This window comes from Mustela nivalis, assembly GCF_964662115.1.
Source record: "Mustela nivalis genome assembly, contig: HAP1_SCAFFOLD_1356, whole genome shotgun sequence".
NCBI lineage: Eukaryota > Metazoa > Chordata > Mammalia > Carnivora > Mustelidae > Mustela > Mustela nivalis.
In genome coordinates this window covers 5,547-33,055 of record NW_028135308.1, presented here as the reverse complement: position 1 = coordinate 33,055, position 27,509 = coordinate 5,547, and the positions used below count along the sequence as shown (strand labels likewise).

The 27,509-nt window shown below is 36.4% G+C and overlaps 1 protein-coding gene across 2 annotated transcripts; it reads right to left on the bottom strand.

Moving 5' to 3' along the window:
- Window positions 1-1,574: 1,574 nt before the first annotated feature.
- LOC309857832 (ankyrin repeat domain-containing protein 26-like) lies at window positions 1,575-27,509 on the bottom strand. 2 transcript variants are annotated; one of them, XR_014307935.1, is made up of 7 exons: window positions 27,458-27,509; window positions 25,699-25,851; window positions 17,410-17,582; window positions 16,254-16,465; window positions 14,798-15,026; window positions 2,893-2,938; window positions 1,575-1,795 (listed from the first exon to the last, which is right to left on the bottom strand). XR_014307935.1 is itself a non-coding variant. In XM_082750588.1 (6 exons), the coding sequence occupies exons 3-6, from the start codon at window positions 16,394-16,396 to the stop codon at window positions 1,656-1,658; spliced, it is 558 nt and encodes a 185-aa protein (XP_082606714.1). In that variant the 5' UTR covers window positions 16,397-16,465; window positions 17,410-17,582; window positions 25,699-26,196; the 3' UTR covers window positions 1,575-1,655. The 2 variants fall into 2 exon arrangements, 1 of the variants encoding a protein (XP_082606714.1); XM_082750588.1 differs by lacking the exon at window positions 27,458-27,509 and having other exon boundaries at window positions 25,699-26,196.

Here is a 27,509-nt window from a genome sequence, read left to right as displayed (position 1 = left end):
GCAATAGCACACTGAGATTTTCCCGCTGGCCCAGGCTGGGAGTGCCTGGTCTTTCTGCATCTAAGAGCGCCCGGCTTGCTTGCACACACCAATTTCAGGGGAGACTGTGGGTCGCCCATGGGTCTCAGGCTCTGAGAATGGGGTGTAGTTCCTAAAGCACCAGGCTGGGCCCTCCACAAACCTCTCTGGGGGGAGAGTTTGGTCTGAAACAATGGCGCATATCAAAGAGCACTGGCTGGGCCCTCCGTGAACCTCTCTGGGGGGAGTTTGGTCTGAAACAATGGTGGGTATCAAAGAGCACTGGCTGGGCCTTTGTATCTCTCTCAGGGGAGTATCTCAGACTCTATAGCAGGGTTTCAGCATTCTGCCTCCCAGTGTGGCTCCCATCCCCTCACAGGAAATGGACCCCAGGGTTCTCAGGTGCCCTGGCGTTTTAGGGACCAAGAGCTGGTTTCTCCTCCCCACTCTCTCTGCCTTAGAACCAGTGGAGGCAGTCTTGGGACTGGGGACTTAAGCCCCTGTCCCTAGCAACCCGGATTCCGACAATTTCCCCCCACAATTCTTTGCTCTTTTGGAGTGCTTTCAACCAGTCTCTAAGTTAATGCTGGACCCCAGACGCAGGGCACTCTTGCTTGATTGGGGTATTACTTTCCAACCAGTCGCCTCTGGTGGCTCCCTCCCCCTTTTGTTTATCTTCCCATATCAGTCCAACTTTCCCACTCAGCTTTATCTTCCCACTGGCGTCTTCTGCCCCTGTAGAGATCCAGACGTGTATAATTCTGATCTCAGGCTGATTTCATGGGTGATCAGAGTTCTATGGTAGGTAATCAGCTCACTTTGGGGTACAGGCTGAAAAGACACCTCTTCCTACTTCCCCGCCATTTTGTCCCCCTCTTCCTTGTGATTTTAATAACACTTTCTTTTCTAGCTTATTATAAAAATATAATATGGAATACATATAACAAACAAAACACAGGCTAATTAACTGTTTTTGTAAAAGTTAGTTTTCTCGTCAATAGCAGATTAGTACTCAAGTGCCTGGGGAGTCGAAAGTTATTCACATATTACTGACTACAAATGGTCAGTGCCCTTAACCCCTGCAATTATTCAAGGGTCAACTGTACGAGAATTGTCTGATTGACAAGGTTGTACAGTAGTTATGTGGAATGTACTGATTTGTAGGATATAAATGCTATGGGAATCAGGCATAATTTAACAATTGTCTTGCAAATGGTTCTGGGGTAAAAGTTATTTTTTTCCTCTAATTTTAAGACTCTCTGTCTTAAAATTAATGTCTGTCTAAATCTCTAGGTTCATATGTAGTAATAAAAATTGGAAAATACCAAAAAGTTATCAATTAACATGACTGAAGTATTCATGAAAACTTGGTTGGTTGGGTGCTGTTTAGAAAGCTGGCATTTGGGCAGCCTGAAGCATGTAAAACCCAATAATGCTGATTTCCATATTAAAAAAAATCTGTTTAAATGTTAATTAGCTACCAAGAAACATAGCTTAAAATATTATATAAACTTTCATTACACACATGATCCAAAAATATTTTCCTTTAAGAAAGATTTGTGCATATCATCCATTTAATAGGAAACTATTAAAATGTTTTATAACCATCCAGAAAATAAATTTCTACTATTTATGTTTCAGATGCTATACTTTTTCTTCAGAAACTCTGAGTACTCTCTGTGTGATTTCAGTACGTCATCACAATTTATATGTCTTTCAAAAGTAGATTCTAAAGAGGTGGCCCCACCAGATGAGCCTGATTCCAATACAGCAAAACCTGAAAAGAAAAAGAATTACAGTCTTTATCTAAAATACTTCATTCTTAACTAAATGTTAGTAAAAAAAACAAAGTTGAAGCCTTATGAGTGTTATGAAGAATGGAAAACATCTAATACAGCTACAATATAAAATACAAGATTACTTTTAAATATATTTTGCTCACAGTTGCCCACTGAGGTAATTGCTATTGTGGATGAATTTCAGAGCTTCTGTTTTTCTCATTACAAGATGATAACAGAGCCCACCCGTGAACAATCATGTACAACAGACTGAAAAATCAAACAGGCAATTTTCAGAGTTGAACAGAAGAACACACAGAAGGAAAATCCTAGTTTTCTATGAATATTGTCTGCTTTTTGGTGGAGGGGATATGTAAGCTGATATCTGAAGGACAGGGAAGAAGCATGCCAGGTGGAGGGAAGACGCATATACAAAGAACATATACAGAGAGTGTGGAAGAACACTTGTGGCATTGCAAGTAGTCAATGCTGAAGAGGTGCAAGAGCAAAGCAGCAGAGTAGGGTAAATGTTAGCGGTAAAGAAGGCTGAAAAAGCTGACAAGAACCAAACTGATTTGGGTGTTTTTATTCCATGTATGGAGCTTGGAATTTTACCCAATGGCAAAAGGTAAATCAATGACAAAATCAACGGCTGGATGTTTAAATGTCACCTGTCAAGTAAAGGTCATTTGAACCATAATTGCTTAACTAAGTATCACCTAAGACAAGACTGCTTTTTTCTTTTTTTCTTTTTTTAATTTTGGTTTTATATCATTAGCAGAAACAAGGATTTAAGAAAGCCCGCATATTCAGGTTGACAGTTCCAGAGGGATGGCAGAAGTGAAGGAAGATTACAGCTTGAAATAACAGATAAATACACATTTGGAGATTTTTTTTTTAAGTCTGAAAAACGATGACTAAATGAGGAATAAGTATGTTCCTCATTATGTTTATGTTTTATATTTTTATTAGATATATATTTAAAAAATTAATATAGTACCTATTGTTATCCAAACAATAGAAAACAATGGATTTACCATTCATAGGATATTTCAGAAATCAATGACCATCTTAATTCGGAAATTTGGCAACATACCTTCTTCTAGTTCTCTAGTTATATTTTTTTCCAACTCCTGCTGCATCTGAAATAAGTCAAATATTTATAATGTTCAAGTTAAACAAGACACATAATTGTAGGAATTATATATAGCTTATGAAATGTGAACTTAAAATAGCACTATTAGAGACTAAAATTAAGTTAGGGATTGCTTAAATAGAAAGATAATCACATAAATAAAATAAATCCCTACTTATTTTAATCTTAGGTAACGGAAGAAAGAGATGTAACACTATTTAGAGAAATCTGATAAAAAGTACAAGTAATATTGGTCTATTAAATATATATAATTTCTGGGAGAAGAGGAATATGGCAGAGGCATAGGGGGCCATAGTTTTGTCCAGTCCCTGGAATTCAGCTAGATAGCTTTCAAATCATTCTGAACACCTGTGAACTCAACCTGAGATCTGAGAAAAGAACTGTTCTAATTCTACAAATAGAAAAGTGACCACATTCTGCAAGGTAGGAGGTGTGGGATGGAGAAATGAATCGAAGGGGATACATGGGAAGATAAACTGTTGGGGGGGATGCATAAACTGCTTATCAGAAAGTGATACAGCAGTGGTGTGAAACAGGAACTTTTATAAGTCTAATCCGGTGAGGGACATCCCTGCTTGAAAAGCACTCAGGTGGAGAAGTGGGGTAGAATCCTAGGTAGAACTGCCTGATCTCAGGATCCCCAGGGTCACACAGAATGGGGTGCATGAGTATGGGAGAGTTCCCAGGAGTTTCAGCAGGGAAGCCAGCTGCAATCAAAGAGCAGAGAAGGGGGCTTTCAGCTCAGTGTTTCCATTAATCACAAACCCCAGCCCATTGGGTAACCACTCTCAGAACAGGGCCAAACATGCAGAAGAACCAGGGCAAGACCTCCTCCTTCCCCCAGAGGGCTGGCATGAATGCAGCCACAGGAGACTGCAAAGTTTAGAAACTCCAAAGGGGGTTGCATGACTGAGATAAAAATGTTCAAAGCCTGGGTGTACACAGAGTGCATACAGAAACCAGGGAGACGAGAGTGATTGACAGCTCCTCTGTGAGGGCACACTGAAGAGTGGAGGGTGCCTGCTTTCAGCTCTAGGGCTGGACACTGGGAGGCTCACATTTTCATTCTAATCCTCTCAAGAAGTGTGGAAAACCATCAGGGAACGAAAGCCACAAAGAGGAATCTGGAGGCCCTAAATTAGCCTGGACCCCTGGCAAGGGCAGTGCAATACCATCAGGGCAAGGACCTCTGAGAATTAGCACAACAGGCCCCTCCCCCAGAAAAGCAGCAAGAACTTCCCGCTAAGATCAAGTTTAAGGAATCACAGACAACTGCAAAACTCTAGTGCTGGGGGAAAATACTATATAGAATCCATGGCTCCTTAAACTTTCAAGTTTAATTTTCTTTATCTTTTTCCATTTCAACAAATTTCTCATTTTATCAACTCAGGTTTTTTAAACATTTTTAATTGTAATTTTTATAGTTACATTCTATCCTTTCATAGTGCTTAACTTTATTTTCGCATATATATATTTTTTCTTTCTTTACAATTTTGGGATGTAGTTTCCTCTAAGAAACAGACCAAAATATACCCAAATCTAGTGTATTGCTCTGTTCTCATCATCTGATTATATTCTCACTTTTTAAATTTTTATTTTATTTATTTATTTATTTTGGTTTATAGAGATTATAGAGATTTGGTTGATAGAGATTATATTTCTCTGGGGTTGTTGTTGTTATTTTAGTATTTTGTTCTCTTCATTTTCTATTCTTCTCTAGACAGAATGACTAGATGGAAAAACTCACCTGAAATAAGAGAACAGGAGGTACTACTGACTGTCAGTGACCTAATCAGTATGGATATAACTAAGATGGCAGAATTAGAGTTTAGGATAGCAAGTATAAAAATACTCGCTGGGCTTGAACAAAGCACAAAGGACACTGGAGGATCCCCTTCTGGAGAAATAAAAGAACAAAAATATTACCAAGTTGAAATCAAAAGGTTATTAAGGGGATGCAATAAAAAAAATGGAAGCTCTACTTCTGGAAACAATATGGAGGTTCTCCAAGAAGTTAAAAATATGACCCAGTAATTGTACTGCAAGGTATTTTCCCCAAAGATGCAAACATACTGATGTGAAGGGGCACCTGGACACCAGGGTTTATAGAAGCAATCTCCACAATAGACTAACTGGGGAAACAGCCCAAATGTCCATCAACAGATGAATGGATAAATAAGATGTGGCTACCAGGCGCCTGGGTGGCTCAGTGGGTTAAGAAGATGTGGGATATTGCAAATGGAATATTACAAAGCCATCAAAAAGGATAAACTCAACAATTTACATTGATGTGGATGGAAACGGAGGGTATTATACTGAGTGAAATAAGTCAATCACAGAACGACAATTATCATATTGTTTCATACATAGGGGGAATATAAGAAAAAGTGCATAGAATCATAGTGGAAGGGAGGGAAAACTAAATGGAAGAAATCAAAGAGGGAGACAAATCATGAGAGACTCTTAACTATTGGAAACAGACGTTTGCTGAAGGGGAGGTGGGATGGGGGTAGGGGTAATTGGGTGATGGGCATGAAGGAGGGCATGCGATGTGTAGAGCACTGGGTATTATATACAACAGATGGTTAACTGAACACTATATCTGAAACATATATCATATATCAGCTAATTGAATAGAAATTCTAAAAAATTCATCACGTACATAATGGGTAATGGAGAAATAAAACCCTACTTATCTTTTACAGACTTACTGAGCTATAATTAACTAATAAATATTAGCTATTTCAAATTTTAAAAATTGGAGGCTCTAACTGCTAGGATAAATAAAGGAGAAGTAGTGACAAAGAAGACAAAATGATGGAGAATAAAGAAGTTGAGAAAAGAAGAGAGGTAAACAATTACTGGATCAGTAATTCAAGGGGAGGGGAGAATTCAAGAGATAAGTGATACTATAAAGCAAAACAATATTAGAATAACAGGGATCCCAGAAGAGGAGGAAAGTGGGTGTGGAAGAAGGTGTACCTGAGAAATTACAGCAGAGAACCTCCATAATCCGGGGAAGAAAAAAGTCATTCAAATCCAGGAGGCACAGAGAACCCCCTTCAATTTCAATAAGAATAGGCCAACACCTTGATATAGAGTAGTGAAGTTTGCAAATTTCAGAGATAAAGAGAAAATCCAGAAAGCAGCTCAGGACATGCCAGAAAGGACTGGCATGGTATAGTCAGGGTGCTAAACCAGAAGAATATGCAGCCAAGAATATGTTACCAGCAAGGCTGTCATTCAAAGTAGAAGGAGAGATAAAGAGTTCCCAGGACAGACAGAAATTAAAAAAATTGTGACCACCACACCAGCCCTTCAAGAAATACTAAAGGGAATCCTGCAAGCAAAGAGAGAGACCCAAAGTGTCATAGACCAGAAAGGAATAGAGACAATATACAGAAACAATGACATTACAGGTAATACAATGGCACTCAATTCATATCTTTCGATAGTTAGCCTGAAAGTGAATGGGCCACATTCCCCAATCAAAAGACACAATGTATCAGATTGGATAAAAAAGCAAAGACCCATCAATATGGTGTCTGCAAGAGACTCATTTTAGACACAATAACACCTCCAGATTGAGAGTGAGGGTGTGGAAAACCATTTACTGTGCTAATGGACATCAAAAAAAAGCTGGGGTGGCAATCCTTTTATCAAATTAGATTTTAAGCCAAAGGCCGTCATAAGAGATGTGGAAGGACGCTATCATAATTAAAGGGTCTCTCCAAAAAGAAGATCTAACAATTGTCAAGATTTATGCACCTAACATGGGAGCAGCCAATTACATAAGCCAACTAATAACAAAATTAAAGAAACACATCGAGCATGATACAATAAATAGTAGGGGACTTTTACACCTCACTCACTGCAATAGACAGGTCATCTAAGCAGATCAACAAGGGCACAAGGGCTTTGAATGACACACTGGACCAGATGGACTTCACAGATATATTCAGAGCATTCCATCTTAAAGCCACAGAATACACATTCTTCTCCAGTGCACATGGAGCTTTCTCCAAAAGAGATCACATACTGGGTCACAAATCAGGTCTCAACCAGTACCAAAAGTCTGTGATCATTCCCTGCATATTTCCAGACCACAGTCCTTGAAACTTGAACTCAATCACAAGAGGAAATTTGGGAAAAATTAAAAAACATGGACGCTAAAGAGCATCCTATTAAAGAATGTTCATGGGTCAACCAGGAAATTAACAAACAAGTAAAAGAATTCATGGAAACAAAGGAAAATGAATACACAACTGCTCAAAATCTTTGGGATGCAGCCAAGGCAGTCCTGAAGAGGGAAGTATAGAGTAATACAGGCCTTCCTCAAGAAACAAGAAAGGTCTTAAATACACAAGCTAACCTTCCACCTACAGGAACTGGAGAAACAACAGCAAAGAAAGCCTAAATCTGGCAGGAGAAGAGAATTAATAATGACCAGAGCAGAAAGCAAAGAAATAGAAACCAAAAGTACAGTAGAATATAGCAACACATTTAGGAGCTGGCTCTTTGAAAGAAGTAATAAGATCGATAAACCCCTGAGAAGACTTGGCAAAAAGAAAAGAGAAAGGACCGAAATTAATAAAATCATGAATGAAAGAAGAGAGATCACAACCAACACCAAGGAAACACAAACAATTTTAAGAATGTATAATAAACAACTATTTGCCAACAAATTAGACAATCTGGAAGAAATGGTAAGAGAAAAACCTGGACAGTTCAACCAAACATTTAAAAAGGAATTAATACCTATTCTTCTGAAGCTGTCTCAAAAAATAAAAACGACAGAAAACTTCCAAACTCTTTCTATGAGGCCAGCATTACCTTGATCCCCAAACCAGACAAAACCCCAACAAAAAGGAGAATTACAGGCCAATATTGCTGATGAACACGGATGCAAAAATTCTCACCAAGATACTAGCCAACAGGATCCAACAGTACATTGAAAGGATTATTCACCGTGACCAAGTAGGATTTATTCCTGGTCTGCAAGGGTGGTTCAACATCTGCAAATCAATCAGTGTGACACAATACATTAATAAAAGAAAGGATAAGAACCATATGATACTCTCAATAGATGCAGAAAAACCACCCCACAAAGTACAGCTTCCCTTCTTGATTAAAACTATTCATGGTTCAGGGATAGAGGGAACATACCTCAATATCATAAAAGCCATCTACAAAAAGCCCACAGTGAGTATCATTTTCAATGGGGAAAAACTGAGAGCTTTACCCTTAAGGTCAGGGACACGGCAGGGATGACCACTCTCACCACTGTTGTTCAACTAGTACTGGAAACCCTAGCCTCAGCAATCAGACAACAAAAAGAAATAAAGGCATCTGAATCAGGAAGAAGTCAAACTCTCACTCCTCACAGATTATGTGATACTCTACGTGGAAAACTCAAAAGACTCCAACCAAAAATTGTTAGAAGTTCTACAGGAATTCAGCAAAGTGGCAGGATATAAAATCAATGCACAGAAATCAGTTGCATTTCTATACACCGACAATGAGATAGAAGAAAGAGAAATTAAGGAGTCAAAGCCACTTACAATTGCACCAAAAACCATTAAGATACCTAGGAATAAACCCAAACAAAGAGGAAAGGGATTGGTACTCTGAAAACTATAGAACACTCATGAGAGAAACTGAGGAAGACCCAAAGAAATGGCAAAAACCTTCCATGCTCATAGACTGGAAGAACAAATACTGTGAAAATGTCTATGCTTCCCAGAGCAATTTATACATTCAACACAATCCCTATCAAAATACCATCAACATTTTTTCAGAGCTGGTACAAATATTCCTAAAATTTGTATGGAACCAGAAAAGATCCCAAATGGCCAAAGGAATGTTGAAAAAGTTCACCAAAGCTGGTGGCATCACAATTCCAGACTTCAAGCTCTATGACCAAGCTGTCATCTACAAGACAGTATGGTATTGCCACAAATACACACGCATAGATCAAAGAGCCCAGAAATGGACCCTCAACTCTATGGTCAACTAATCTGTGACAAAGCAGAAAAGAATGTCCAATGGAACAAAAGCCAGTCATTCCAACAAATGGTGTTGGGAAAACTGGACAGCCACAAACAGGAGAATGAAACTGGACCATCTTGTTACATTACACATAAAAATAAGATTCAAAATGGATGTAAGACGTAAATGTGAGACAGGAACCCATCAAAATCCTAGAAGAGAACACAGGTTGTATTCTCTCTGGCTTTGGCCAAAGCAACTTCTTGCTAGGCACGTCTCCAAAAGCAAGGGAAACAAAGACTTCATCAAGATAAAAAGGTTTTGCATAGCAAAGGAAACAACTGACAACACTAAAAGATGACCTACAGAATGGAACATGGTATTTGTAATTGACATATCAGATAAGGGGCGAGTATCCAAAATCTATAAAGACTTATCAAACTCAACACCCAAAGAACAATCCAGTCAAGAAATGGGTAGAAGAAATGAACAGACATTTCTCAAAGAAGACACACAAATGGGCAACAGATATGAAAAAATGCTCAGCATCACTTGGCACCAGGGAAATAAATATAAATCAAAATCACAATGAGATATCACCTCACACCTGTCAGAATGGCTAAAATGAACAAGTCAGGAAACAACAGATGTTGTCAGGCATGCAGAGAAAGCAGAAGCCTCTTACACTGTTGGTGGGAATGTAAACTGGTGCAGGCACTCTGGAAAACAGTATGGTGGTTCCTCAAAGAGCTGAAAATAGAGCTACCCAATGACCCAGCAATTGCACCACTATGTATTTACCCCAAAGATATAAATATATTGATCCAAAGAGGCATCTGCAGCCCAATGTTTATATCAGCAATTTTATTGATTTATTTATTTGAGACAGAATGAGATATAGAGAGCACAAGTGGGAGAAGAGGCAGAGGAAGAGGAAACAGCAGATTCCCCACTTAGCAGACAACCTGCAATGGGGCTCTATCCCAGGACTGAGGAATCATGAGCTAAGCTGAAGGCAGTCACTTAACCAACTAAGCCACCCAGGCACCCCTCGGTACCCTACATTAGACCCCATTTTGAGCATTCAATGAGAGGGTACCTTTTATAAGAAAGCTCTAAGTAAGAAAATTCTAGATGAGAATACTTGTAATATACAGCTGACCCTTGACCAACATGGGTTTGAAGGGTGCAGGTCTACTCTACTTACACATGGACTTTTTTTGATACAGTATTTTAGTGTATTTTCTCAATAACTTTTTTAAATATAGCTTTATTATGAGAATATAGTATATAATACATGTAATGTAAAAAAAAAAACTGTGTTAAAGAACTATTTATGTTATCAGTAAGGCTTCCAGTCACTAGTAGGCTACTAGTAGTTTAGTTTTTTAGATACCATGCAGAAGTGAAATCATATGGTATATGCCTTTCTCTGCATTATTTCACTTGGCAAAATACTAGGTCTACCAATGTTGTCACAAATGGCAAGATCCCATTCTTTTTTATAGCTGAATAAATATTTCATTGTATATGTATCACACATCTTCTTTATCTGTTCATCTATTGATGGACACTGAGGTTGCTTCCATACTTTGGTTATTGTAAATAATGTAAATAATGTTTCAAAAGACATAGGGGTGCACATAACTTTTCAAATTAGTGTTTTCATTTTCTTTGGGTAAATACCCAGTAGTGGAATTGCTGAATGGTACTGCATTTCTATTTTTAATTTTTTGAGGAATAATAACACTTTTTGACAATAACATTATATTCAGGCCTTATAAAATTAATAATATGACAACATTACTAGACAGCCTTGTAAAATTAATAAATCAATACCACTTGATGGGAGAAACTTTTATTGAAGCAATTTTATAAAGCATTAATAAATACTAGGTAAAATATAAGACACTTTTTTATATGACATGACTTAAGGAATTACCAATGTGATGTTATTGTCTTTTCCTAAATATTTACTTCTGTGACCTTTATTTCCAAGTGAGAACTGTGTTTAGAAGGTGGAAATAGCTTCAAGTCCACTAATAAGGAGAACCCATTTGCAATTTTATTTATACTTTTCCATTTATCCAAAAAATAGGAGGATAAAAAAATTATAAACAGAAAAACAACATGCAATGTATCAGCAAATTTTAATTCAAAGAATTATTAACGAAGGATTTTCTCATAAATGTTAGTTTTCAAACTATGGCTCATAGAAATCTAAGGGTCTCCTGGGACACAGCAGGACTGAGGGACAAGGAAGTCTACAGGTGTAGTCTTATCTCACATTTAGCTAAACAGCTCTACTTGTCTGTGTTTTATATAATACAGTTTAATGCAAAAAAAAAAAAAGATAAGTTCTATTCTTTGGAAAAAACAATTTTTCCCCAGAGGTATAAAAGTCACTAACTTAGTCAACATCCCTAATTTCACATAAGAGACAAAAAGGCCTCAGAGAGATTGTAGTTTGCCTGAGGTCAAAAAACCACCTAGTTTGCAGGCCAGGAATGTGTTTTAGTTACTTCCTCATATTCAGGAAATACATGCATTTTTAACTAGAAATCAGAGAAAATGAATACATAAAACTTTGTTCTGTGGCTCCATAAAGTTAAGGCATTAGACAGAAAACAGCTTTCTAACTAAACTATAAATTTTTACAGTCATGAACAAAAATAAAGGACGAGAAGTTATCTTAACTCCTATTAGTAACAGTCAATATGCTCAATTTATAAGCAAAATTTTTTTAACTTGAAAGGACAGGGAACTTGAAGGAGAAAATCTTTGGTTGAACCAAAGAACCTGAACCTGAGGAAATTCTTCCTTAAAAGAATTATTCATTTCCTTCAAATAAAACTTGGTTTATCAAACTCAATCAACAAATGGTTACCTATGTTGTGAGCTATTTATTGCAAAGTCTAAAACACTGAACAGATTTCTCTTTGCCATCTAGCCTTCCCATTAGTTCACATGTACAAAAGACACGATTAACTTTAATTATAAATTAAATCCACTCGGAAATTATAGGTAAACCTTCATTTCCATGTGAGAACATTTCTCTACCTTCTTCATGACAGGAAGAGAGATTCGCCTAATGGGTGAATTTGGGAGAAGGCACTAAGCAGTGCCTACATGCTTCCAGATCTCTTATTTGAAAAGCTATGCCTGCCCTAGTAACATGAATTGAGGTCTGCTTTCATCTTTGTGGGATGGGCATCAAACATCTCTTCCTTCCATTTACAACTGTGTGTGGAAGTGCCTAATTTGGAGTAAAGGAGTAAAGTATTAGGAAGTTGGCAGTGGCTACATACCTAAGCCACATCCTCCAATCTGTTAGTATGTATTACAGTTACTAAGCTTATCTCCATCTGCCTGACTCCTGTGTTCTCAACTCAGAAAAAGAAGAGCAATGTCATCTGCCACCTACTCCACCACAGCTCCAACAAGAAAAATGATCAGACAATACTTAGAAACGGTTTCTTCTTCCTTGACTTTATACCTAACATTCATTGTTCAAAGTGACATACTTTAAAGAGGGAAAATGTTGAAAACAATTTCAGAAATAAACACAGAAAGTCAGACAAAATGAGGAGATAGAGGAATATGTTCCAAATGAAAGAACAATACAAAACTTCAGAAAAATAGCTAAATGAAACAGAGATAAGTAATCTACCTGAATAAGAGTTCAAAGTAATGGTCATAAAAATGCTCAGCAAACTTGGGAGAAGAATGGATGGATTCAGTGAGAACTTCAAGAAAGAGAAAATATAAAGAAGAACCAATCAGAGCTGAAAAATAAAACAACTGAAATGAAAAATACTCCAGAGGGATCAGCAGCACATTAAAAGCTGCAGATAAACAGATCAGTGATCTACAAGACAGGGTAGCAGAAATCATCCAAGCCAAAAAACAAAAAGATAAAAGAATTTTTAAAATGAGGACAGGTTAAGAGACCTACTAGGATCGAGCCCCACACCACGCCCTGTGCTCAAGGAGTCTGCTTCTCCCTCTCTCTGTGGCCCTCCCCTCCCATCTGTGTTCTCTCTTGCTTGCTCTCAAAAATAGATTAAAAGAAAGAAAGAAGAAAGACAAGGCCATAACTAGAAATAAGAAAATTATGAAAGAAAGAGTTTTATTGGTAAAAGCAAACATACAATAAAAGTAATAGATCAATCACTTTTATAAAGCCAGTATGAATGTTAAAAGACAAAAGTAGTAACAACAATTGTGTCTACAGTAATTAGTAAAGGGATACACAAAATAAAAAGGTGTAAACTAAGACATCAAATACATAAAACAAGGGGGGGTCGAAAAATGTAGTGTTTTTAAAATGTGTTTGAACTTAAGTAGCCATCAACTTTAAAAAGACTTCTATATATATGGGATGTTATATATGAACTTCACTGTGATCACAAAAATCTATAATATACAAAAAAGAAAAAGAAAGGCAACCAAGCATAACACTAAAGAAAGTCCTCAAATTAGGAGGGAAGAGAGCAAGACAATAAGGAAACCAAATGAAAGAACAAGATTGAGGCCTCATTTACCAGGGGTCTATGCTACTTTTCTCTACATTAGTAAGAACATGAATATACCTTCAAAACCATAAACCTATGTACATTGATTGAAATGGATATTTTAATAACAATGATATACAATGGAAACTAGCTGCTACTTAAAGACTCCCTATTATTCCCATCTTAGTCATCAATCATTAAAGTGATGGCAGGATAGATATATGTGAACTTCATTTAAAAAATTCCAATTGTGGGGCACTTGCACGGCTCAGTCAGTTAAGGATCTGATCTTGACTTTGGTTCAGGTCATGATCTCAGGATCGTTGAGACTGAGCCCTGCATCAGGCATTGCACTGAATATGGAGCCTGCTTACCCTCTGTACCTCACCCCCCACCACCAGCTTGCACACACACTCTCTCTCCCTCTCTCTCTCTTTAAAAAAAAATGCAGTATTTGCTTGATTTAGCCATTTAGAAAATGTTCTACAGTTGCTCAGCAAGACATTTTGTAAAAATTGAAATAGAAGTGTTATAAGTTTTTAAAAAATGCTCCAAATAAGACAAAAATTAAGGATGTACTCTCAGGTAAGAAAATGACAACAATTACAAACTTAAAAAGAAAAATTAATCTTTTTAGCATTACAAGTTTATTTAATTCATAAAAAGGACTTATCATGGATTCTTGAAATAATAAATATCCATATGTGAGTAAGTGTTTGGATTCTTATTGTTGACTTATACATAGGGGTGGGAAAAATGGGTAACAGCGAACTTTAAAATTGTTATGAACAACTGCCAAACAGGAAATTAGTCAAAGCATCTAAGTATAGATTTCATTCGTGAGCAATAATATTTACTTTCTAAAATCGAATTTAGATGTAGGTTTTCAAGAAATTTAAAATGTGTTCGTTTTGGGGTGCCTGGGTAACTTAGTCAAGTGTCTGACTCTTGTTTTTGGCTCAGGTTATGATCTAAGGGTTGTGAGACTGGGCCCCATGTAGGGTTCCACACTCAGCAGGAAGTCTGCTTGAGAATCTCACACTCTCTCCCCCTCTTGTACACTCTCTCTCTAAAATAAATAAAATATTGAAAAATAATAAATGTCAGTTTAGTTATAATTATTGAATAAAGGTAATAATAGGTACCTCTTGAAAATAAGAGCTCCAGGAACAAAGAAAAAATATCAAAATTTATGTCTCATTTCTTTATCAGCAAAAATAATTATGACTTTTACTTAGTGTGTATTAGTTAGCTAAGCAACTCAGAATCTTACCAAATTAAAAACAAAAATTATCTCAGAAATCGGAAACCCAAGGAAAAAAAGGTAAGATAATATAACCAACCTTGATCAAGAAAGTCTCGAGGTCATTACTTGAACGCCATGAGTTTGAGGTAGGAATCACCACGTTTTCTCTTAGAGCAACGTTTCTATTGAATAGTGAACTATTATTAACATTTCTACCATAAGGCAGATCTAGGGATGGCCTCATATTAATAGTGTCAAGCAAAGTTTGCTTTTGCTGTTTCTCCACCAGAAGTTTGGCACTGGTCTCTGCCAGCCTCTCACTAGTCCTGTTAGGATTACAAAACACAATACTTAGTATTTCGTTTCTCCCCAAATCAGTCCTAAATTACTTGCATTTTTTTAAGTCTCCATAATAGTAAACAAAATGTGCCATTAAATAGTGTTTTAACATGGTAAATGTGACAGAGCAGACCTATTATGTATAATTATAGGTTTAAAACTGTTCTAAAGAAGTCCATATATCTCTAGGGTTCCTAACTAACAAGTAATTCAAATTAAAGAGGGAGAGAAATGGTGATCAGTGATGTCCATGGCCTAACAGGTTATACCTGCTGCCTTCTGGAATGGTTGTACTTAAAAGATTCTTGGGGACGCCATGATACATACTTATATTTAGTAAACCAGTTTAGAGCTGCAAAAATAAACCATCCTGGGGTCTGGGTGGCTCAGTCGGTTAACCATCTGCCTTCAGCTCAGGTCAGGACCCCACAGTCCTGGGATTGAGCCCCATTCTGGGCTCCCTGTTTGAGGGAAGCCTGCTTCACCCTCACCCTCTGCCTGCTGCTCCCCTCTGCTTGTGCTCACTTGCTCGCTCTCTCTGTCAAATAAATATGTAAAATCTTTAAAGGAAAATAAAAATTTAAAAAATCCCTCAAAGACATTTTTCAAGCATTGGCTTTCACCACTCTTGTATATTTCGCACATTACCTCAGAGAGATTGAGCATTTGGCACTGAGGAAAAATTTAGACGAACAATTGCTAGAGGACAAGTAGATGGCAGAGTTGTGATCAGATAGAACTGAAACAGCTCCAGAAACAATTAGGTTATAACACAGATACTAGGGTACTGAACGTGGAATCTACCGTTTCCATCTTGACCTTTTGGGTTAAAGATGTACTCTTCCAAAAATAAACTAACATTAATAAATAAATTTTAATAAACTCATTTCTATTTAGGGTAATTTTGACAATTTTATAATAATATGCTGTCTAAATTATAAATCTTCAAACAATTAGTTTAAAGACTAGGAGATCAGATTAACTGAAAGTATTCAAAGGAAAAAATAAAATCATTTAAAACAACAACAAAAAAGAGAAATGCAAACTAACTTAAACTAGCATTTTGACAATAAGTTCATTTACAAACATCATTTTTCAAAATTATATTATCTAGTTGGCTTTCACTTACTACTGATCTCATGAACGTGGCTCCAAAAAATTATGGTTTAGATGCAAATTAATAAGCTAACTCTACTTTCTATGATTGTTTTAACTTGTTCAGTTCATTTGTCAATGACATTCGATGTGTTACTTCTAGGTAGAGGTGCTTGTATCTGTCCAATTCTGCTTTAGTAACGTCTTGAGAATTTTTCATTTTGGATAATTCAAATTCCAGCTCTTTAATTCTGAGTTCCATTTGACTTCTTCCTGAAGCATTATTATTTTCTCTTAACTGTGCTACACTTTCTTGAAATGCTGCTTGCGTCTAAAGCAAATTAAAAGCATAGTTTTAAAATTGTTACAACCTGGGTAATTACAGTATATTTCTTTCTTTTAGTTTTGTGTCAATGATTCAGAGAGAAATTTTTAAAGTGGAAAAAAAAAGCTGAAATGTAAAATATTTATCATTAATGTGAAACTGAATTAAATGTGAATAATGTTCATTCTTACATTAGAACGCATGCAATCTGATAATTCAAAGAATAATAATATCATTTAGATTTTTAAAAAGTGAACAATACAACTTCAGAATAATTGAGGTACCTGGGGTGCCTGGCTGACTCAGTCATCTGAGTGCCTGACACTTGGTTTCTGCCCAGATAGTGATCTCAGGGTTCTGGGAGAAAGCCCTGTGTCCTACTCAGCATGAAGTATGCCTGGAATTTTCTCTCTACCTGTCCATCCCCCACTCGTTCTTTCCAAATAAATAAATAAGATATTAAATATATATAAAAAAGGAATAATCCAAGTATGGTACCATTTCTTTTATATAGGAATGCCCAGAATGGAGCCCAAACAAGCAACTGACTGAGCCACCCATGGACCCCATGGTCAAAATTTTTAAAGCACAGTTTTTTCTTTTCCTCTCAATAGCCTTGTTTTATACTAACTGGTCTTAAAAAATAAAATGACTTTCTACTGTGAATCATTCTGAAAGATCAATTTAGTGTGAATAATAATGAAAACTGAAATTTTTAAAGGGAAGGAACAAATGCTTTCAGAAATTTACCAAGTTGTTATAAAGGAAGTAGAGGAAAACTCTACACTGCATATAACCAAAATGTAATTTGGAGTAAAATGAATTAAAGCATTTTATAGACAAATAAATTAACCTCTAAAAATAGATCAACTTCTTTTAATTTTTTTTCTACATTCAATCTTGTCCTGTCTTCAATCCCCTTTATATTGTTCTATTTTACTATATCCTACCACGTTGACTTCTACACAACTTCTGAGGTTTACTTTCTGTTGTTCCCCAACTTCTTTTTATTCTTCTCTAGAATTTCACATTTTGTCGGTATTTTTTTCATAGATGATAACTCCTGAATAAGAACCTGGTTTCTTGAAGTCATAGTTTCCAGTTTTGCTGTTAGATCATCAACCTGCATGAATAAAATAATATATAGTTGGAAGCAGAGTGAAAAGAGTCCAATGCAAAACTAAGACCCCACATTTTTTTCAAAGATTTTAAATCTCTGCACCAAAGATGGGGCTTGACTCAAACCCCCAAGATCAAGAGTCACATACGTTACTGACTGCTCCCCGGGCAGGTGCTCAGATTTTAAAATAAGTTCATTTTCAATAAAATGTTATCTATATTGTAGTAAAGTCTTGTAATGCAGAACCTCAAATAACTAAGAAATGAAGAACAAAATTCAAACCACTAGGAGTTACTAAAATCGATCTCTGCTGTCATCCTCTTTGCAACACATTTGTATTTAATATTTATACTTTTATTTTTCTGATTGTTTCAGATTTTTCCTCCATAAAATAACTGTAAGTCACATCTTAGTAGAAAGTCTCTTAACCCTTCCCTCGTCTTAACACTCCATAATTTTTTTAAAGATTTTATTTATTTGAGAGGGAGAGAGAGCAAGACAGCAAGAGCACAAGAGCAGGGAGAGGGAGAAGCAGACCCCCCACTGATCAAGAAGCCCAGCATGGGGCTCAATCCCAGCATCCCAGGATTACAACCCAAGCCAAAGGCACTTAACTGAGCCACCCAGGTGCCCATGTACTCCATAATTTTTAAAGACGTTTTAGGAATCCCATATTGACTTATGTAGGTCTGAGCCAATAAATGCTTACCAAAATAAGACATTGAAAATAAGACTCTAATTAATGAATCTATAAATACTGATTCTATTGCCATCAGACTTTTTCTGAATTACAACTGTTTTATGCTAATTTCAATTGCATTCTGAAGAGAAATGATTCACAAGGTTAAAAAATCACATCTCTCAGTAAAAAAAAAAATAGTGGGGAAAAATTTAGTGAGATTATCCATATATTTTTGGATAAAAAAAATTCTTTAACTCGACAGTGTTACAATCCTTTGTTACTTCCCACAAAATAAGAGAATATACTAAGCAATGAAAACAACCAAAAAACTTGCTGGAGCTCAGTGATGCTGAGTTGGGAAGATCTCCTTTCCTTTAGATATGACTGGAAAGACAAGTGGATGTGGTGGTTTTATAAACTGACACTTCTCCCATGACAATCCCTCCACTTCATATGTGTTGGTCTTAGTAACTGGTTCCTAGTGAACAGAATATGGCAGAGCTGCGGTGTGATTTTTAAGGCAAGGTTAGAAAATGTGATATAGCTTCCATATGACTTTCTTCTTCTAGGAAACGTCACCCTTAGAATCCAGCTGTTGTGGGAAAGCCCAGGGTACCTAGTTAAGTCTTCATGCAAATATTCCAGCTGAGACTGCCCTAGCTAACATCCTAGCCAAAAGCCAGCCTCAACAGCCAATCATGTGCATGAACAAGGTTTTAGATGATTCTAGTTCCCAGTTTCCAGTCATCCCAGGTGATGCCAAATGAAGAAGAAATGAGTTGGCCTGACTCAACCTTGTCCGAAGATTTGTGAACAAGATGAATGCTGTTTTGAGCCACTAGGTTTTGAGATTGTTTATTATACAGCAATAAATAACTGGCACAGATACTGATATTAAAATGGGGTGCTGCCATTAAAAAAGAAAACCAAAAAACTGAAACTAAACCTTCTTTGAACCAGGAAGTGGGTGGAACCTGAAAGACGAGTAAGAGTGAGAAGTAGAGAAGAGTAAGAATGAAAACCAAAAGGGCTTCCAAGAGACTGTGAGTGGAAACCTGATGGCCCTTGAGAGGCTTACAGCAAAGGTTTCTAGACAAGTGAAGAAAATGACACTAGAGGGAAAAGGAACTCGTGCCACAAACCACATGAAAGTAAATCTGGTAGGAGAGATAAGCTAAAGAAAGACGATTCAATATGAAGAAACCAGGACTTATTGGGTTCACCTATCTGTTCCTCATTTACAGCTTCTCCACATGCTGTATTGTCAAATAATGCTAAAATAAAGAAATGGCTTCTGGGTTAAAAGCAAATCCAGGACAACATGGCCTATGGATGAAGCCAAAACTATAAACCCTTTATAAGTCCTTGAGAAGGACTTAAGGTGTGCCTCAAATTTCTTTAAGGATCTTAAGAGTGTGAGAATTTGAAAGGCATTGTTAAATGAGAGCTGCACAGGAAACCTGAGGTGAAAGCTTATCTCAAAAGACCTGGGAGAATGGATTTTCTAATGGCATGAAATCCAGTCGTATTCACAGAAAATTCTGTTCTGTTTTTTCCCATTTAGGGTGTCATTACCTGTGCAATTTTTATATATGACCTTTATTATGTTGAACTATATTCCTTCTAAACCTACTTTTTGAAGCTTTTTATCATGAATGGATTTTTTACTCTTTTATCATGAATAGATGTTGCACTTTGTCAAATGCTTTTTTTTAAAAGATTTTATTTATTTATTTGACAGACAGAGATCACAAGTAGACAGAGAGTCAGGCAGAGAGGGGGGGGGAAGCTCCCCCAATTATCAGGGAGCTTGATGCGGGGCTAGATCCCAGGATGCCAGAATCATGACCTGAGCCAAAGGCAGAGGATTTAACCCACTGAGCCACCCAGGTGCCCCTCAAATGCTTTAACTATATCTTTTGAAATTATCAGATGATTCTTCTCCTTTTATTAATTTGGTGTATCACAATGATTGATTTGCAGATATTAAAACACCCCCATATCCTAGGAATAAATACCATTTGATCATGGTGATGATTTTTTTAATGTATTGTTGGATTCAGTTTGGAGTATTTTGTTGAGGATATTTGCAACCATGTTCACCAAAGATACTGGCTTAGAGTTCTTTTTGTGGTGTCTTTGTCTAGTTTTGGTATCAGGGTAATAATGGCCTCATAGAGTGAATTTGGAGTTTTTCCTTCCTTTTCTGTTTTTTGGAATAGTTTGAGAATCGGACTAACTCTTCCTTTAAAATGCTCTGTAGAATTTGCCCCTGGTCCTGGACTTGTGTTTGTTCATAGTTTTTAGATTAATGATTCCATTTCTTTGCTGGTTTTCAGTCTCTTCAAATTTTCTATTCTTGTTTCAGTTCTGGTAATTTATATGTTTCTAGGAATTTATCCATTATTCTACATCGTCCAAATTGTTGGCATACAGTCATTCATAATATTCTTTTATAATTGTCTGCATTTCTGTGGTGTTGATTGTTATTTCTACTCTCCCTTCTGTGATTTTATTGGGGTCCTTTTTCTCTTCTTTCTGATAACTCTGGCTAAAGCCTTATTGGTTTTATTAATTTTTTCAAAGAACCAGCTCCTGGTTTCATTGGTCTCTCCTATTTTTGTCTTTTAAAATTTTCTATAGTGTTTACTTCTGCTCTAATTTTTTTAAAAATTTATTTGAGAGAGAGAGAAGGTGGGGAGAGGGTCAAATGGAGAGGGAGTAGAGAATCCTCCAGTTGACTCCCCGCTGAGCAAAGAGACAGAAGCAGGGCTCATTCCCAGGACTCTGAGGTCATGACCTGAGCTGAAATCAAGAGTCTGCTGCTTAACCAACTGAGCTACCTACTACTACTACTACTGCTCTAATATTATCTCCTTCCTTCTGCTGCCTTTAGGCTTCATTTGTTGTTCTTTTTCTATATTCTTTAGGTGATGGTTAGGTTGTTGTAGATTTTTCTTATTTCTTGAGTTAGGCCTGCATTGCTATATACTTCCCTCTTAGAACCATATTTACTGTATCTCAAAAGTTTGGGCAATTGTGTTTTCATTTTCATTTGCTTCCATGTATTTTAAAAATTTTATTCTCTTATTTCCTCATTGGTCCATTCACTGTTTAGTAGAATGTTACTTAACCAACATGTATTTGTGGTCTTTCAGACTGTTTCCTGTGGCTGACTTCTAATTTAATAGTATTGTGATCAGAAAAGGTGCATGGTGTGACTTCAATATTCTTGTATTTATTAAGACAGGTTTTGTGGGTATTATGGAGGGCACATATTGCATGGAGCACTGGGTGTGGTGCATAAACATTGAATTTGGGAACACTGAAAAAAAATTAAATTCAAAAAAAGACTTGTTTTGTTGCCTAATATGTGATCTATTCTACAGAATTTTCCAGAATGTGTATTCTGTTGTTTAAGAATGGAATATTTTGAATATATCTCCTTAGTCCATCTAGTCCAGTGCATCATATAAAGCCACTGTTTCTTTGTTGACTTTCTGACCTGTCTTTTGATGTAAGAGGTGAGTTAAAGTACCCAACTATTGATTATTTCTATTCCTTCCTAAAATATCTGAATTGTACATTGACTTCATGGATACATTTGCAATTGGGAATAAAAGAAATAAATTTCATTGAAAACATATATAATAAAATTAAAGGACCCTAGTATTACTGTATTATTATCAATTATTTCTTTTATGTTAGTCATTAATTGTTTTATATACTTGGGTGATCCCATGTTGGGTGCATAAATACTTACAATAGTTAGTTCTTCTTCCTGTCAGATTGTCCTCTTCATTATGATATAGTGCTCTTGTCTCTTACTGCAGTCGTTCTTTTAAACTCTGTTTTGTCCAATGTAAGTATTACTATACTGGCTTTCTTTTTATATCCATTTGCAGGATACATGTTTTTTCCATCAACTGACTTCCAATCTGCAGGTGTCCTTATGACAAAAATGAAACTCTTGCAAGTGGCTTATACATGGGTCTTCTTCTTTTTCTTCTTCTTTCTAATCCACTCTGACATCCTATGTATTTTGATTGGAACACTTACCCCATTTATATCCAAAGTAATTATTGATAGTCATGTATATGTCATTTTACTACTTGCTTTGTGGTTGTTTCTAGAGATGTTCTCTGATCATTTTTTGTGTCTTTGATATTTTACTGGTTTTCTTTAGTGATATATTTCATTTCTTTCTCCTCTTTGAGTGTTTATCGGTGGCTTTGTTTTCTTTTTAGAGAGGGCATGAGTGGAGTGGGGAGAGGGAAAGAGAAGCTTAAGCAGACTCCATGGCCGGAATAAAGTACAGTGCAGGGCTCAATCTCACAACCCTGAGATTATGACCTGAGCTGAAATCAAGTCAGATGTTTAACCAACTAAGCCACACAGGCACCACTATTAGTGGGTTTTGATATATAATTTGTGTATAACCTCTTCTGCATATAGAAGTCTATATTAAGCTGCTGGTCTTTAAGTTTGAGCCCATTCTTTTCTCTTCTCCCCATGCTTTAGGTAAAGTATTATATTTTATATCCATTTTTCCTGAGTTCCTTAACTTATTTTTTATATAAATTGTTCATTTTTGCTACTTTTGTGTTTCCTGCCTTTATACTGTTACATTTGGTCTCTTCTTTCCACTCAAAGAGTACCCTTTAATATTTCTTATGGTGCTAGTTTAGTAGTCCAAACTCCTTTAGTTTTTATCTGGGAAACTCTATCTCTCCTGTTCTGAGTAATAGGCTTGCTGGATAGACTATTCTTGGCTACAGATTTTTCTCATTCATCACGTTGAATAGATAATACCACTCCCTTCTGGCTTGCCAAGTTTCTGCTGAAAAAGTTCCTGCTAGCCTTAAGGGGTTTCCCCTGAAAGTTACTGACTTGCTCTCCTGCTTTTAAGATGTTTCCTTTATCAGTGTATTTTGCAAATTCAATTACAATAGGTCTTGGTGTTAGCCTACTATTGTTGATTTGGATAGTTTTCTGTGTCTCCTGGATCTTGATGTCTGTTGCTTTCCCTAGATTAGGGACATTTTCAGCTATATTTCTAGAAACAAGTTTTCTTACACCTTTTTTCTGTCTTCTTCTACTGGGACTCCTATAACATGAATGTTATTACATTTGATGGAGTCACTGAGTTCCCTAGGTCTGGTCTCATTTTGCATAATTCTTCTTTCTCCCCCTTCTTTGGCTTCATTGCATTCCATTACTTTGACTTCTTAGTTGTTAATTTGTTCCTCTGTCTTTTCCAGCCTACTGTTCATTGCATTAGGTGTGTTTCTTAACTCATTTATTCCACTCTTCAACTCTGATTCTTTTTTAACTCTTTTATCTCTGTTGTAAGGGTCTCACTGATGTTGTCGTTCTTTTCTAAAGTCCAGTGAGTGTCCCTATGGTCACTGCTTAAATCCTCCATCAGCCATGATATTTACATCTGTCTCACTTCAATCTCTGGACCCGTGGCTTTATCCTGTTCTCTCATTTGAGATAAAATCCTCTGTTTTCTCATTTTATCTAAGTCTCTGCCAGCTTCTCTGTGTTAGAAAAGCCAGTTATGTCATCTTCTCCCAAAAGTAATGGACTTATGAGAAAAGACGTGATGTAGCACCCAGGGTCTCGTGCTTAGGGGGGTATGTCTAGTGTGTGCAGCATGCACTCTGCCGTTGAGTTCTGGCTGCTCTATCCTTCAGGCCAGACATCTGCAAAGGCACTCCCTCACTGCTGTGGGCAGTGTTTGGTACCTGGCCTGAATGTAGCAACTTTTAACTAGGTGTGCCCTGGTGTGCTTGTGAAATGAGACCTGTCACCACCTCCACTGGAACTCAGGCCTTCCTGAATCTGGTTAGATGAGGTGTGGGCAGGGGCCTGTGCTGATTTTCTGGGGTAAAGGCCTGCTGTGGTGGAACTGAGGCAAGAATGATTGAGCAGGGCAGTTCCACTGGAGTGCGAGGGGATGGTGCTTGGTGTAAGCAGATTAGGCAGCCAGTGTCAGAGCTGTACTGCATCCCGCAGATGGCTCTGTGCTTGTGCTGAGGGGCACTGGAGGGAAATGGTACCAGCTGGTTCCTTTGTTCCTAGAGTGTGGTTTCTGTGAAAGTCAATTAAAAAAAAAAAAAGACTAAGAGATGGTGAAATCAACACAATTAACTGAGAGGATAAAATGTGATGCCAGGGAAATAAAAAGATATGCCCAGACAATAACTAATTGAACGTTCACAGCAGCATTATTAATGGCTAAAAAGTGGAAACAACCCAAAGGTGCATCAAATGATAAATGAACAATGGTTTTAGCCCACAATGGAGTACTGTTTGATAATAAGGAATGAAGCACTGATATATGCTATGACACAGATGAACCCCAAAAACATTAAGCGAGGGAAGCTAGTCACAAAGGACCACGCATTGTGTGATTCCCCATATATGAAATATTCAGAATGGGCAACTCTATAGAGGCAGAAAGTAGACTTGTGGTTGCCTGAGCCTGGGGGCAAGGATTAAGAGTTTCTTTTCAGGGTAATTAAAATGTTCTACTTGATGGCAGTAATGGTTGCACAACTCTATCAATATGCCCAAACACTGAACTACAAATATTAAATGGGTGAATTGTATGGAATGTGCATTCCATCTCAATACAGCTTTAAAAAAATCCAATGGCAAGGCCTAGATAATTTTCTTAATTCTCTCTTTTGGGTGTATATAGTATACATGAACTAAATACTTCTGTGCATTTATTATATACTGAAGAGGAAAAGAAAATGAAGGAAATGCCAAAGTTCAACTGGTTTGTGAAATCACTTTTCTGTACAAGTTATCCTGAAATCAGTACAGATTCTGTATCCATTCAAAAGAGTGAAGATGAGAAATAAGACAATTTTCTTAAACATTCTATTAAACATTATCTTCTGCTTTTACATGGCTTAGCTCATGATGGTAACAGAGGGATCATTAAAAAACATTATTAGCACACCTGGGTGGCTCAGCTGGTTAAGCATCCAACTCAGGATTTTAGCTCAGGTCATGATCTTATGGGTCATGGAATCAAGCCAGCATGGGGCTCTCTGCTGGGCAGGGGTCTGCTTGAAATTCTCTCCATCTCCCTCTGCCTCTCCAACCACCCCCACCACAAATAAATAAGTAAGTCTTTTAAAAAAACTATTTAGTAGGAAAAAAGTCCCAATTTCTGTGAAGAATGATGTATAAGTTTCACCTTTCCTAAGGGTAACTACTATAAGAAAAAAATATATAAAACAAATAACAGAATGAAAGTCAAAGTTTAAGAAATAAGTACATTGTGAAGATACTAAAATTATACTAAATTAATTATAATGAAAAAGGGAAGGAAGTGATCCATGGAAATAAGTATCCTAAAACACTTCATATTATTTAACCACCTACAGATTAACTTGACATGTGACATTTCATACATACCTGACTCCTACTCTGAGTCAGTTTTTCCTTTAAGTCTTTTACCTCATCTTCTAAATTCATACGACAACGTGATGTCACCTCCAGTGAAGCCTCTGACATAGATAGTTTCTTTAGGGTATTGGCCAGTTCTTCTTGAAGTTGTCTCACAGCAACCTAATGAGACATTTCTGTTACTGGATTTATAAAATCATCTTACTATTAAATTATGTTAACAATATATAACTTGAACCTATGTATTTGGAAAATTTCACTACAAACATCAATTCATCTCCTTTTCCTAACATGTACACATTATGGCTGTTTAATGAATTTGGCTAAAGACACAAAAAGATGTTCTCTGCCTAGTCAGTATTATGTTACTTAGTTAATTAATTCAGCCCCACTATCCTTTCCTTGTGGGTGAATTTTCCCAAAGCTTCCCAATCGACTGAAGTCTCAAAAAGAAATGGGTATATAGGTGGGACTAACATTGGTAAATTCTACAATATGAAAAGTTTTCCTTCTTTTTTATTAGAGGCTTCAATTAATGTCAGAATTCCCCACATGTTCAATCCTCTGCTCAAATCCTTTTAATAGATAACTAACTCAGAACGTAAGTGAGGTCATTCTAAGGGCCTTCAAGACCCTAGATGACCTGGCTTTCACCTCTCTCCCTGACCTCCATTCCTGCTACACAAGAATCCTGCCACCCCTCATTAATATGAAAATGGAGATCCAATGCCCAATTAATAAATTACAGAGATACAACTCTCTTTGTGTTCGATAAACTTAGGCCCAAATGATAGCAACTGAGATTTAAAATGAGCAAATTATTTGTAAAATTGCTTACAAAATTATAAATAGCAGTGGGAAGATTAAATCAAATATAGTTTTGCTAAAGCTCATCACAATTGGCCCAAATTATGATTTAATGAAAAGGAAGGGCCTGCAAAGGATTAAAAGGTCATAAGGATACATGATTTCAGACTAAAAATTCAAATTTATATAAATAAGAATAAAATTATGCCAACCTAAAATGTATATAAAGCTACTATGTGTAGTTTGCATAAATGTATAAATATATAAAAGTATATATGTATAAACATATATATTTTTACTTATAAATATATACTTATATATATGTATAAAAAGTACTGAGATACTGTACTTTTTATTCAATTCACTTGGGAAATCTGGAGCTAACTGTCAAGTTAATTCACTTAATTGAATCTCAATTTCAAAATATTTATGCTTTAAAAATCCTCTATGCTTGCAGTGTTGGCTTTTAAAATATATATACATATATACATGGAGAAAATATATATATACAAACACACACAGATATATATATATACATACATATGTATACATATATATATACACACACATGAAGTATAGATATATATACACACATACACACAGATATATGTACATACACATAAATAAAACAATAATTTCAGAAAATAAAATATATATGTGTACAAAAACATACACAAGTGTACTTCAAAATAACTACAGAAAATATCCCAGAACTCCTTTTGTTACCCACTTCTATCTCCTTTTGTTTGCAAAGGTGATTCTTTAGAATTCCATCTTGCAAATCAATCAATGTGATACAACAAATTAATATGAGAAGAGAGAAGAACCACATGGTCCTCTCAATTGATGCAGAAAAAGCATCTGACAAAATCCAGCATCCGTTCCTGATTAAAGTGCTTCAAAGTATAGGGATAGAGGGAACATTCCTGAACTTCATCAAATTTATCTATGAAAGACCCACAGCAAATATCATCCTCAATGGGAAAAAGCTGGCAGCCTTCCCGTTGAGATCA

What these genes read in the sequence shown, in the direction of transcription:
- LOC309857832 (XM_082750588.1), bottom strand. Translation starts at nt 16,396, where the DNA reads ATGGAACTCAGAATTAAAGAGCTGGAATTTGAATTATCCAAAATGAAA. An exon ending in TTGACAAATGAACTGAACAA is followed by an intron (nt 15,027 to 16,253) that starts GTTAAAACAATC and finishes TAATCCTAACAG; the next exon opens with GACTAGTGAGAGGCTGGCAG. An exon ending in AACTAGAGAACTAGAAGAAG is followed by an intron (nt 1,796 to 2,892) that starts GTATGTTGCCAA and finishes TTTTCTTTTCAG; the next exon opens with GTTTTGCTGTATTGGAATCA.